General features: G+C 39.8%; 1 protein-coding gene across 13 annotated transcripts in view; it reads right to left on the bottom strand.

Moving 5' to 3' along the window:
- DIP2C (disco interacting protein 2 homolog C) overlaps nt 1–14,929 on the bottom strand; it is a 294,103-nt gene that overhangs the window by 109,855 nt on the left and 169,319 nt on the right. For all 13 annotated transcript variants that reach the window (XR_009690071.1, XR_009690072.1, XM_061126603.1 and 10 more), the window contains 2 exons: nt 5,778–5,903; nt 2,662–2,871 (listed from right to left, as the gene is read on the bottom strand). Coding sequence is in view for 11 of the 13 variants with exons in the window: in XM_061126603.1 (XP_060982586.1) it covers nt 2,662–2,871; nt 5,778–5,903 (336 nt within the window). In the remaining 2 variants the exon portion in view is untranslated. The remainder of the gene's footprint in view (nt 1–2,661; nt 2,872–5,777; nt 5,904–14,929) is intronic.

The following is a 14,929-nucleotide window of genomic DNA, read 5'->3' as shown; positions in this document are numbered from 1 at the left end:
TTTTAAAGGTACTAATCCTTTGCCAATTGTCTCAGGAACACAGCATGCACAAAGGTTCTGTAGACACTTTCTAGTTTTCTCTCTTGACAATGTGGAGGCCCTGTTCTGTCTAGATTGCAGAGGCCATTGCACGGTGCGTCCATCTTCCTGAGTCACAAATGTACATGCCTCAGGCGTTAGCATCTTGTGACAGGGATGCCTTGAGCCCTCACTGTCAGTGCTCAAGTGTGAATACCATCTAGCTGAGCCACAGGAAGAAAGACTCCCTGGATGGGGACCACATCATACACTAAGCCAGTCTGACAGAAGGTGAGTGCTGCCCCTGTGCATCAGGATGGACGTATAAGGATGCAGAATTTTCTTCCAAAACAATAGAGCAGAAGTACTACTCACTTGTCTGTCACTTGATGGTCTCTAACCACTCATTTTCCCTCTGCCCACTGGGCGAGAGACACCTCCACAGACTCTATCAAAGTGCCTCACCTCAAGAGGTGCATTCCTCTTTGCACCCAAGGTGCAAAGTGGTGGTTTATTTGACCCTACATTTCTTAAAACACACATGTACACATAATACTTTCTTATTTTGCAGGCTTTTGATGGTCTCAACAAAAGGTCAAATACTGTCAATTCTGAATTTTCACTTCTTTGGCTTTGCCACAGGGATAAAAAAGTCTTAATTCTCCTTTTCTTATTATTTTGCCACTGCTTTCTTTCAACAAAATTTGTTTTGCATTTATAGAAAATTGCTATATATTCTAGGAACTTATCTTTGTGCCAAATTAGAAATTAGTGAAATGTCACATACTCAGAAGCTCTCTTTTAGTTACACTGAGACTTAACGCACATGAGTAATGCCCTTTTATGGTCTGGGTAGGTTTAATTCTCTGTGCTATAATTTCCTCCAATATTCCGTGTGTAACTTCATAAAGGGAGAAACAAATGCAGGGAGTAATATGTCCAAAATTACGTATTTCTCTTTGTAAGATTGCTGATATTTCCTTAAAAGTGAACTGAATCAGGAAATACACATTCCCAAGGTCAGAGTGAGGGGCAGAGGTGGAGGGAGCTTCATGCCCCCCCTGCACATGTGGCTGCTGGATGCAGCACGCAGACAGCGCCGAGGGACTGTCTCAGGTTCCTAAACATTCAGGGAAAACTTTTAGTGTCCAAAAATATCTAATAGTCACAAGTTTCTCAGATTTCAAATAGTTTCTCAGTACACAGTAACCAACGTATGCTACCAAAAATGTTTTAAACTCAAATTTAATAATACCACTTCACATGTGAGCATTACTTTAAAAACTATGAAGAATTTTCCTACTTTCCCCTTTTTATTCACAATGGAGAGGTGGCAAAGGAAGGACAGATCATTCCTCTTCTTTCCACTAACAAACTAGAGCAGGCCAACAGTGACTGCTGAGGAAGCCAGCCCTCCCTGTGTCCTGCTGGGAGACAATCGGCCTCACTGCTGATTCTGGAAAGGCTGCGGCTTTTAACCTCAGCTGCACGCTGAGTAAGCACCACTGAGGCCAAGTCCTAGAAGTCAGTATGGAACTCCTCTGACTCTGTCATGGAGATAGTAATCTAGAAAAAAATACTGTGTAAATGTGAATCTGAGAAGGTGGCAGAGTATCGAATTCATTCATTTCACTAACCTATTTTCTAAATGTGGATTTTCTGGATAGGAGGCTAGACGTGGGAGGAGGACATGCACCTGCCCTGTGCTCAGTTCTCAACCACTGCACTGGTGTCCCTGGACGTGGCTGACCCTGGTCCACATCATTTGAATGGAGAACATACTGAACCATCTTGGCACCACATTCAAAGCAAGTGATTTACTTTTATGAACATTAATATTTTATTATTTAAGTATTTAAAAATCTCAATCCACAGATGGAAATGGATGAGAACAGACCTGGACCTCATACACCAGATGAATGTGGCACAGTGAGTGTCAGGCGAGGGTAGAGGCAGCGACATATGACCCTCAGGTATTCCAGGTTCACAGAGCTCCACTGCTCATTCAATACACTCCTTTCCTCTAACAACTCTTACTTAATCTCCTTTTTTACACAGTTTTCAAACACCTTGCCAATGCTTCCAAACTCTGTGCATTTTTAAATACAAAGGATCCCACTTCTCATAACCTAACATACATTCTGGGAATCATCACAGAAATCTGAATGCCTACAGCAGAAAACTGCTGTAGTGATGAAAGCTGCAGTGATGAAAGCCTCCCCTTTTCAAAGTAAGGGCAAAGTCACTCTCAAGTGCCCAGTCATGCTTATTAGCATGATTAAAATGTTACTTAGGACTGCATTATAGCATGAAGAGAAGAAAACATGTAACCAGATATGGCTACATGTTTCCCTAATGAACAAGAATGCACTCCTCTATGAGCAGAAAACTCCTAAATTATAATTGTAGAAGACGTCTAGGATGTGAAAAATAGTAAAAAACCAAGGGTTTCACAGAACAGTAAAGCCAACACAGCAAAGCAGCCCAGGAGCAGAGACAGGGTCTGACCTGTCCCTCGAGTGGGTTCTGAGGCCACGATGCACAGACAGGGAAAAGGCAAACTAAAAGGTGTAGGGACACTCAGCAGCCACTCAGATGCACAGACAGGGAGAACAGCACAGCCAACTGCCGCGGGGCACTCACCTATGTGCGTCTGAGCCATGACGTCGGCCAGCCTGTGGGCGGCACCACTCCCCCCACTCTGGGTGGAAGAGGACGAGGTGGTGGAGGTGGTAGAACCATGGATGGCCTGGCTGATCCAATGCTCCATGTTGATGCTGCCCTGGCTGGAGGTGGGGGTCCCCTGGGAGTCGCCCTGCACCGAGCCTTCGTCTTCTGAGCCAGAGGAGGTATCTGTGGGAGAGAGGCAATTAGCTGCGACTGGGGCAAGCAGCACTCCCAGCCCCAGGCCCTCTCCAAACACAGACCCATCTCACACACTAACTGGTAAATGACCTTCGAACACTCTTGAAAAGTTACAAGCTTTTCAGATGACAAATTATTTTTCAATATAGTGAGGTCTTCTTCCAAAGCACCTTACCTTACATATATATGCTAGAGTCTTCTTGACATTCCAAACTCAGACAAAGACATCCTCACCTGTCCTCCACTCAAGACGTTGGGGAATAACAAAATGTTTTTCTGTACACTCAGACACCAAGCAAGAAGTCATGGTGGCATTTTCTAAGACACTAAACTTTCAAGTGTTCAAAGTGTGATGCTCTGTAAGCCCTTCTTTATTCAAAGTGTTTCTCTGAGCCACGTGCTATTTTAAGTTGTGTGTGAGTGTGGCAGGTTGTGAACAAAAAATTTTATAATGATAGTGTTGGCATTTATGATTGTACAAAACTATCTCAAGTGATATTGTCACTAAGACTCTAAATGACAGTTTACACCATGTATTATATAGTATATCTGAAAATGCTAACCAAACAATTAAATGCACCAAAAATGACATTTCCAATAATGTTCTTTTATATTTTGCAAAGACACTTGTACAGGATTTGTTCTCCTGAAAGTTCTGTCTTTCATCATGAACGACACAGTAACACCCCTAAGGACGGAGTCAACGTAAAGAAAAGCACACACACACACATAAATCACACCGCACCTTGTACTTCAAACTCAGTATTTCCCATAAAAAGTGACTCAGAAAAAGGTCCAACTCCCTGAATACTGTCTAGTTTCAAAGCTTTAGTTAAAATATATTTGAAGTGGCTTTGTTATCCATATAAGTCGATTCTGTTTGTTATACACATACAAAATTAAAATTTTCACATTCATATTTCGGCAAATTATAACCACAAACTAAAAAAATAGGATTAAGTATACTAATTATGGTTGTGTTTGACTCTTTGCAACCCCATGGACTGTAGCCCACCAGGATCCTTTGTTCATGAACTCTCCAGGCAAGAATGAATACCGCAGTGAGTTGGCATTCCCTTCTCCAGATCTTCCCAACTCAGGGATTGAACCTGGGTCTCCTGCATTGTAGGCAGATTCTTAGCCATCTGAGCCATCAGTGAATCCCATGCTGATTTAAAAACAGTTCAAATTACATGTTGTGGCTCAGAATTAAGAAATGAAGAATGTAAGGAAATCAGCAAAAAGGACTCCCTTTCCTAATAGAAAATTCTATTCTTGAGATAAAGAACATTTCTTGTATTATCCTTTAAGAAAACACGAAACAACTAAGTTTCATATTATTTAAGTTTTGTCTTATAAAGTTCAGAACTTTCACTTTTGAAGGCATGAGAAGTTGAAGAGAGGTCCGAATTAGTACCGGACATACCTGATCACATCCCTGAGTTGAAGTATGTGCTTCTATTACCCTCACTGCTTGCAAACACTCAGGACTAAACTTTACAAGACTCCAAAAAGTGCTTTATATATTCAACTATTCTTATTCCACCTTAAATTTCTCTTGTGAACAAAGGGGTGTGTCAGGTAACTTAGGTCTGCAGAAAAGAAAGAGTGGCAACCATGCTATGAATAATGTTGGAACAAGAAACACACACACACACATACACACACATAAAATCAAGAAAATTAGGCTCAATCTTTTGTGTTTCTAATAGATACCTGGACATTTAATTTTGTGCTTCACTTCAGTTTTGAAGATAATAACATGTGCATACGTGCATGCTAAGTCGTTTCAGCCGTGACCGACTCTTTGCAACCCTATGGACTGTAGCCCTCCAGGCTCCTCTGTTCATGGGATTCGCCACGAGAACACTGGAGTAGGTTGCCATGCCCTCCTCCAGGGGATCTTCCCAATACAGGGATTGAACCTGTGTCTCTTGTGTCTCCTGCATTGGCAGGCGGGTTCTTTACCACCAGCGCCACATGATATAGATTATAACTATTTGCACAGAGTTAAGTAGAGAAATTAGGTAGTTACATAAAATTCAAGGTTAAACAAAAGCAGAAACATAAATGGGATATTACCTTCAACCATTTATATCAGGGGTGGACAGGCCTGTGGACCACACTCTCTGCCTAAATTCATGACAAACTTTTATTGGCACAGAGCTACGTCTCTCACTGATATGCTGCCCTTGGCAGCTTTAGTAACTCAATGGCAAAGCAAGCAACTGTGATACCCAAAAATACTATCTGCACTTTACAGCAAAAACTGACGTCACCAGATTTAAGTAACTGCCTGAAAATGAAAGTTGCTCAGTAGTGTCCAACTCTTTGCGACCCCATGGACTAGACAATCCATGGAATTCTCCAGGCCAGAATACTGGAGTGGGTAGCCTTTCCCTTCTCCACGGGATCCTTCCAACCCAGGGCTCGAACCAGGGTCTCCTGCATTGCATATGGATTCTTTACCAACTGAGCTACCAGGGAAGTAACTGCCTAAATTTTTCAATTCATTCAATTTCTTAACAGAACATTACAACCTATTGATATTTTGAAGACTTGAGAATATGCATACACCAGTCTAAGCAGAGAAGAAATCCAACTTCTGCTGTGAAGAATTAAATTTTATAGGACTTTAACAAAAGTCTGTATCATATTTATGAGTCTAAAATCTTAAAATGCATACTTATATAGACATTAAATGCATACATAATCATGCCAATTTTCCTTCCGAGTTTAATTTAGAGCATATACACTGTTTCTGGACTTCTGGTTCTCAAAAACTGAATTATAGCATCATGATTTTGAAAGCTAAAGAGACTGCAGTTGCTGGCACTAACCTAATTCTAAGGCATGCTCATCCCTCTATGAAGCCAACAGGGCCTGCTGCTCACCTGGGGGTGTGTAGGCGTCCATCGAGGTCTGCACAACCAAGGACCTGCGTTTGGAAGGCATAGGCACAGCCATCTTCCTTTCTTTGTGTTTAGCGAGCGCAGCCTGGACAGCTTCTGTATGGACATCTGAAACAAAGCGGGAGCTCAATCACTCCATTGTTTGGAGACAGCCCCAAGGCCCCAAGCTTCTCTGCCTTGTTTCTGGTCCTGTGACAGAGTCTATCTTCCTACAGACACTGTCACAAATGGAAGAGTGGGGAAGGAAGGAAAGTAAGTATAAGCCTGACAGTTTGAAAGCTCCAGGAAAAAGGCATTCGAATTCATTTGCAGACTTTTAACTATTCATTTTATTACCCTGGAATCTGTATAATCAGATACTGGATGTAAATCTCTGTGGTGTTATTCTTTCCTTAGTCAGTGGACCTTGATCTTCAAATATTTCTTCATGGGTCACATTTTCAAGCTTCATAATTCATTTCCATGTCTGTTAAGGGAAGTATGTACACCTTACAGGCTGTACAGTAATGATTTTAAGCTAACAGTTTCTAAACATCAGTTATGGGGCAGTCCTTACATTAGGTAATCTTTGTATATTAACCCATTACATTAACTCCACCATTCTTTTTTAATGCCTGTTTTGTAAGGTAGTGGCCTCAGGACTGGGTGTGGAGAATCAGGTGGACAAGGTACTATCTGTCATGTAGCTCACTTTCTAAAGGGCTAAAGAAAGACAAGAGACCGTCAAATGGGATAGGAATGGAAATCAGATAAAAAGATTGAATGGCTACTTAATTGTGAAGCCAGGGAAGAGATCTCTTACTGGGAAATATGCATAGTAAGATGAAAATCTCCAAGACAGGGAAAAATCAACTCAAAGGCCCTGCACTGTGAATGAGGGTGGTGCCGGCAAGACACATACAGCACCAGCCAAGGGACCCACCAGGGTAAGGGCTTTGCAGGAGTGGTTATAAGTCTGACAGGGAAGCATGGGGTTGAAGAGTAAGAGTGGATGAGGGATCATCCTGGCTGCTGGCAAGGTGCCAGCTAGAGAATGAGAGAGGAGCCAGGAAAGCACCCAGAAGGCAGCAGTCAGGGTATGACTACACTCACCAACTTCCACACGTTCTATGGAGGAGGCTCTCGTTATTCCCATATTTCAGAAACAAGAAAGCAAAGGTGTAAAGCTCTCCCAGTATAACTTGTCAGTGACAATGACTGGGTGTGAACCAGGTGTGAGCACCTCCAGGGCCCACATCTTCACCACTAACCACACTGTGCTCTAACTGATCCTAAGAAACCCCACCCTGTTAACATTTGAGAGTCAGGGATACAGACCAGCCCTCAGGCCAGATGCAGCCTGCATTCTCCTTGTAATAATGTTTCACTGGAACAGAGAGGCATCATTTCTGTGTGTGTCATCTATGGCTGCTTCCATACTGGAAAGCAGGGCTGAGCAGTTGTGACGGAGATCATAATGGCCTAGAAGGCTAGAAATATTTGCTATCTGGCCCTTTACAGAAAATATTTGCCAACAGTTGTTCTAAAGCATATCACACACCAAACACAATGACTTTATTATTTTTTGTTCAGATTCTGTGTGTACTGCTCTTCTCTCCTTATCTAAATTCAAAGTACTTTAAGACAAAAACCCAGTTTCTGGTTACTCTTAAACTCCTAGATTGAAAACTGGTGACTGAATGACTTGACTTTACATTACTGAACAAAACTAAAGGGCTCATTAATGAGCACACTGGTTCTCCACACATCAAACACTTTGCTTTATATATATCTCCTTCTTAGGTTTTTGGATGTAATTTCAAATGTACAGAAAATAATAGGCAAGGATAGTACAGAGAACTCTGGTATAACTTTTACACAAACTCACCATTTATATTTGACCCCATTGCTTTCTTTACATGAGTTTTTTCCCTAATCATGTGAAAATAAACTGCAGCTACCATATTTTTCTATACCTAAATATTTCAACATATTTCCTATAAACAAAGATAGTCTCTTACATAATGTGAATTCTCAAAATTGGGATATGTAACAATGATAGACTTTGTGTGTGTGTGCTAAGTCACTTCAGTTGTGTTTGACTCCGTGCGACCCTATGGACTGCAGCCTACCAGGCTCCTCTGTCCATGGGATACTCCAGGCAGGAATACTGGAGTGGGTTGATGTGCCCTCCTCCAAGGGATCTTCCAGCAAACAAATCTATGTCTCTTACGCCTACCTGCATTGACAGGTGGGTTCTTTACCACTAGTGCCATCTAGGAAATCCAATGATATACTACCATCATCTAATTCAAACTGCACGTTCAAATGGTGCCAACTGTCCCAGTAACTTCCTTTGCAGTTATTCTTTCTAGTCTGTGATTCAATCCAGGACCATGGGTGCATGTATTTATTAGATTTTCTTTGCCCTCGTAGATTTGGACCAGTTTCCCAGCTTCTGCATTCCATGAAACTGGCCATTTTAAAGGATCAGTCAGTTCAGTCACTCAGTTGTGTCCGACTCTTTGCAACCCCGTGGACTGCAGTATACTAGGCTTCCCTGTCCATCACCAACTCCCGGAGCTTCCTCAAACTCATGTCCATCGAGTCAGTGATGCCATCCAACCATCTTATCTTCTGTCAGCCCCTTCTCTTCCTGCCTTTAATCCTTCCCAGCATGGGAGTCTTTTCCAATGAGTCAGTTCTTTGCATTAGGTGGCCAAAGTATTGGAGTTTGAGCTTCAACATCAGTCCTTCCAATGAATATCCAGGACTGACTTCTTTTAGGACTTTAAACGATATAGGCCAGTTATTTTGTAGATTGTCTTCAGCCTGGGTTTTCTGATATTTCCTCATGACTAGATGCAGACCATGCATTTTAGCAGGGACTTCACGTAAGTCTGTTCCCTACTGATGGAGTTAACTTTGGTCCTAAGTTAAGGTGGTGCTATAAAGCTCTTCTAAAGTAAAGACGCTATTTTTCCCGCCATGTAATAGTCTGTAAAGAAGCGGCCAACATGATTATGTTTTGAAAATATTCATCCCAAGTCTATGGCTCAACTTTCATACCTTTAATAGTGTGCTCGATGAGGAGAAATTTTTCATTTTCATGAGATTCACTCTCTTATTTTTTCCTAACTAGCACTTTTTGAATTCTGTCTATGAAATCTGTGCCTAACCCAAGGTTTGGGAAGCTTTATACTTCTACCTTTTACTCTTAGGTCTAGGAATCACTTCAGCTTAATTTTTCTAAGTAGTGGAGGCTGGTGTTTTACACATCTTATTCAACTTTTCAAGTACAACCTGTTGTAGAGACTTTCCTTTCCCTATTAAACTGCCCTACCTCCTTTGTCAAATATCACCTGACCATGTGTGTATGAGGATAATTCTGAACTTTCTATCTGGTACAGTAAATCTGTATGTCTAACATTTTTTTAGTTCCATACTATTTTGATTAGTACAGTTGTTGCTTTTATCAGTTAGATTATTATTTACTGGAGCCATATCACAAAGAAATTTATATTTTACTGGATTTTTAACTGCAGAAAAAAACTTGTAATCACTCTCCCAACATTTCCAGCTGGTCAGCACAGTATTGTCAACTGCACGCACATGACTGTGCAACATACCCCAGAAGGCCCCACGCTGCATGGCTACAAGTCTACATCCACCTAACAGCAGCTCACCACCTCCCTGTCCCTAAGCAGCCATCATCCAGCTTTCTCTTCCTACAAGGTGACTATTTTCGACACCTCACCTAAGTGGAATCACACAGTAGGCGTTCTTCTGTGACTGGTGTATTACTCAAGGCAAAATGTCCTCAAATATATGCTAGAGAATGTGTCATAAATTACTTTCAAGGCTCAGTAGCATTCCACTGTATATACACACTGCATTTTCTTTATCCAATCACCCATTGATGGATATTTAAGTTGCTCCCACCTCCTGGCTACTGTGAATAGTGCTGCTTATAAATATCTGGTTCAAACTCCTGCTTTAGATTATTTTGGATATATAACTGGAAGTGGAATTGATAAATCATATTGGTGGTTCTATTGGGTGGGCCAAAAAGTTATCTTTTCGTTATGTTTGGGGAAGATGAAATTATGAAGTTGCAGAAATGAAATTATGAAATTACAGAAGGTAGTGGAACAAAATGGTGAATAAGTTGTTCAATAAAGTTCTAGGTAAAAATGAAAAGTCCCATCTTTTACTTAAAAACTGAAGGGACTTTTTGACCAACTCAATATATACACATCACATCTTCTTTATCCATTCATCTGTCAATGGACATTTAGATTGCTTGCATGTCTTGGCTACTGTAAACAGTGCTGCTATGAACACAGGGGTGCATGTATCCTTTTAAATTATAGTTTAATGATCTTTGTTTCTAATTTCAAATTCCAATTGTTTATTGCTGGTATATAAGTGGCTTTCTTTATATTAACCTTATATTCCACAACCTTGCTATAATCACTTATGAGTTTTCGATTTTTTCTTGATTCTTTAGGGTTTTCTACATAAAAAAGTAACATCACAACAAACATGTATACTTTTAATTTCCTTCACTTAGCCTATTGCATTAGCTAAGACTTTCAGTATAATGTTGAAAAGTAATGATGATGGGACATTTTTACCATGTTGTTGATCTTAGTGGGAAGCCTCACCACTAAATATTAACTGTAACTTTTTTCATATTCTTCATCAAATTGAGAATGTTCTCCTCTATTCCTAGATTGCTGAGAACTCTTGTCATAAACAGGTACTGGATTTTGTGAAATGCTTTCTCTGCATCTATTGACAGGGTCATTTTTTTTTCTTTAGCCTGTTGATATGATAGATTACATTAACTGATTTTCCATTGTTAACCCAGCTTTGCATACCTGGAATAAATCCCACTTGGTTGTGTTGTATAATAGTTTCTGTTTTGGGATTTGATTTGCTAATATTTTGTTGAGGAATTCTGCACCTATGTTCATGAGATACTAGTCTGTAGATTTCCTTTCTTGTAATATCTTTGTTTAGTCTTTGTATTAGGTTAATGCTTGCCACATAGAATAAATTAGGAAGTATCCCCTCTGCTTTTATCTGCACAAAGAGAATACTGGACACAGGTACAACTTCTTCCACAAATGTCTGATAAGACTCACCAGTGAACCTATCTGGGCCTGGTGCTTTGGAAGGCTATTATTGTTTCAGTGTTTTTAATAGACATAGGCCTATTTAGTTGACCTCTTTCTTCTTGGGTGAGTTTTGGCAGATTGTGTCTTTCAAGGAATGGGTCATTTTCATCTGGGTTTTTGTATTTGTGTTCACAGAGTTGTTTGTAATATCCCCTTAATATTCTTTTATTGTCTATGGGATTAGTAGTAATGGTAATTTTTTCATTTCTGATATTAGTAACTTGTGTGTTTTCTAATTTTTTCCTAACCTGCCTACAGTATCAGTTCTAATGATCTTTTAAAAAAACAGGATTTAGGCTTGATTTTCTCTATTGCTTTGTTTTCAATTTCTTTATTTCTCCTTTTATTTATTTTCTTCTTTTAATTTACTTTCCCTACTTTTCCTGGTTTCTTAATGCTTCTTGAAGCTTTTCAACTATACCATTCAATGCTGTACGTCTTCCTCTAAGCAATGCTTTTGTTACAGCCCATAAATTTTGATCCTCTGTATATTCATTTTCTCTTCAATTCAAAATATTTTAAAAATTCTTAGACTTCTTTGACCCAAATGTTATTTTGAAGTGTGCAGTTTAACCTCAAAGTATGTGGGGATTTCCCAGTTACCTCTCTATCACTGATTTCCAGTTTAATTCCATTGTGGGCTGAGAGTATGCTTTGATTTCTACCACTTTCAGTGTTATGAAGTGTTTTAAAGCCCAGAACATAGTCTATCTTGGGGTATCCAGCATGAGAACGTGTATTCTGCTATTGTTGGATGTCAGTTAAATCCAGTTGATTGATGCCCTTACTGACTTTCTGCCTGCTGGATCTGTCAATTATCAATACAGAGATGTTAAAGTCTTTGTCCATTTATTCTTGTTTTACTGCTTCTTGTCTCACATGTTTTTTCATATTTTGTTGTTGTGCATGTACACATTAAGGATTATTATATCTTCTTAAATAATTGACCCCTTTACAATTATGCAATGCTCCTCTTTTCTCTGATAACTTTCCTTGCTCTGAAGTCTGCTCTACATGAAATTAATATAGTTACTCATGCCTTTGAATTAGTATTTGCACTATATCTTTCTACATCTGTGTCTTTCTATTTCAAGTGGATTTCTCATATAGACAATGTAAGTGGGTTCTGCTTCTTACCCACTCTGACAGTCTTCACCTTCTATCTGGTGTACTTAGACCACTTACCGTCAAAGTTATTATCGATATACTTGGATTATATTTACCATGTTTGTTAATGTTTTCTGTTTGTTGCATATGTTCTTTATTTGTCTTAAACCCTTTTCCTGCTTTTTCTAGCTTTAACTAAGTATTTTATAGGATCCCATTCTTCTCTTCTGGCATATCAATTATACTTCATGTTTAAACTGCTTCCAGTGGTTGCCCTTGAGTTCGTAATATATATTTCACAATTAATCTGAGTTCACTTTCAAATAACACTGTAACTCTAGCGTGGTATGAATACCTTGCAACAGAGTATTCCTAGTTCCTCTCTCCTGTAACATTGTTTTCATTCATTCACTAATTAATATGCTATCATCACCCAAATGTTTATCTGTAAGATCAATTGTGTGTGTTAGTCACTTCAGTTGTGTCTGACTCATTGCAATCCTATGGACCACAGACCACCAAGCTCCTCTATCCCTGGCTTCTCCAGGCAAGAATACTGGAATGGGTTGCCATGCCCTTCTCCAGGAGATCTTCCAGACCCAGGGATTGAACTCACATCTCTTAAACTCCTGCACAGGCAGGAGGGTTCTTTACCATTAAGAATAAGAAAAACAAAGGATTTTACCTTCATCTATTCCTTCTCTAGCATTCTTCCTTTCTTTATGTAGACCTGAGTTTCTGACTTATCCACCTTTAGTCTATCAATGAGTTAACTCTTCATTTCTGCTACAGTGTTTCTGAATTCTAGCAATGTCTTTAGTCTTTCAGAGTTTCCATTATCCATGCCCAATTCTGGGGTCAGCAGTTTGCCGAATGACCTCAGTTCTTTAATGCCTTAAACAAAGGTTGCTGGCAGGTCAAGAAACAACAGTTAGAACTGGACATGGAACAACAGACTGGTTCCAAATCGGGAAAAGAGTACTGTCACCCTGCTTATTTAACTTATATGCAGAGTTCATCATACAAAATGCCAGACTGGATGAAACACAAGCTGGAATCAAGACTGCTGGGAGAAGATTATCAATAACCTCAGATACGCAGATGACACCACCTTTACAGCAGAAAGTGAAGAAGAACTAAAGAGCCTCTTGATGAAAGGGAAAGAGGACAGTGAAAAAGTTGGCTTAAAACTCGGAACATTCAGAAAACTAAGATCATGGCATCCGGTCCTATCACTTCATGGGAAATAGATGAGGAAGCACTGGAAACAGTGAGAGACCTTATTTTCTTAGACTCAAAAATCACTGCAGATGGTGACTGAAGTCATGAAATGAAAAGACTTATTTTCTTGGACTCGAACATCACTGCAGATGGTGACTGAAGCCATGAAATGAAAAGACGCTTGCTACTTGGAAGAAAAGCTATGACCAACCTAGACAGCATATTAAAAAGCAGAGACATTACTTTACCAACAACGATCCATCTAGTCAAAGCTATGGCTTTCCCAGTAGTCATGTATGGAGGTGAGAGTTGGACTATAAAGAAAGCTGAGCGCCGAAGAATTGATACTTCTGAACTGTGGTGTTGGAGAAGACTCTTCAGAGTCTCTTGGACTGCAAGGAGATCCAACCAGTCAACCCTAAAGGAAATCAGCCCTGAATATTCACTGGAAGGACTGATGCTGAAGTTAAAACTCCAATACTTTGGCCACCTGATGCGAAGCACAGACTCACTGGAAAAGACCCTGATGCTGGGTAAGATTGAAGGAAGGAGAAGGGGACGACAGAGGATGAGATGGTTGGATGGCATCACTGACTCAATGGACAGGAGTTTGAGCAAGCTCTGGGAGTTGGTGATGGACAGGCAGGCCTGGCGTGCTGCAATCCACAGGGTCTCAAAGAGTCAGACACGACTGAGGGACTGAACTGAACTGAACTGAAGCCTTTTCTTGTGTAAGGATGTGTATGAGGATTTCTGTGCTTCCACCACATGCCCAAGTGGAAACCAAGTCTACATCCTCTATTCCATTTTTTTCTCATTATTTTCTCATTTCTTCTTCTTGTGCATTCATTCAATTTCTCTTCTCTGGCTTCTTAAGTTAAAACCTTATTTAATTTCCAGGATCTCTTCCTAACTAATATAAGTATTTTTTGGTAACTATTGTATCAATGTCTAAGTACTGTTTTGGTGTATCCCATAAATTGATGAATCATTTTTTTTTTTTTACCTGAAATACAAATCCTCTTAACACAACGTCCCTGCTTCAACCAGGAACCTACCCCAACCCAACTACCTATACATATTTCTGAAATCCAACTCTGACTGTGTCTTCTTCTGTTAAATGACTAGGCATAACTATCAAGCTTTATTAGTTTTCAACAAGCAGACCGTTAAAAACTGTCTTCAGCTGCATCTTCTGCCTTCTCTTCCATTCTTACACAACGTTTGGCACAACCTAGCACAGCACTATGAAAGACAACTTTCTGCTGTGGTGGTGATTTTCCACATCTGCACTGCCCAGTATAGTAGTCACTTGTCTTAAAACGTGGCTAGTACAAACAAAAAGTGCAGAAGCAGAATTTCAAATCTTATTTAATTTCATTAATTTAAGTATAAAATTTCTCTTGTGCATACTGACCACCATGCTGGATGATTTCAGCTTTACACAGACAGAGCTTGTCTTTCACTAGGAATACTAAGTGGAGTATGCAGTCTGATATAAGTCTTCTAAGTAAGAAAATGTTATTTTCTGATTTATACCCCAAAATTGATGAAAACCTTTAAAGTTTTACTTATGGGATTAATGCTTTGATATTTACTGAATCAGAAAGGAAACTGAAAAACTTTTTAAAATACATGACTTCA

Source organism: Dama dama, chromosome 23 (assembly GCF_033118175.1).
Source record: "Dama dama isolate Ldn47 chromosome 23, ASM3311817v1, whole genome shotgun sequence".
Classification (NCBI taxonomy): domain Eukaryota; kingdom Metazoa; phylum Chordata; class Mammalia; order Artiodactyla; family Cervidae; genus Dama; species Dama dama.
Note: the sequence above shows the minus strand (reverse complement) of the source record. Positions and strands in the feature narration are given on the sequence as shown.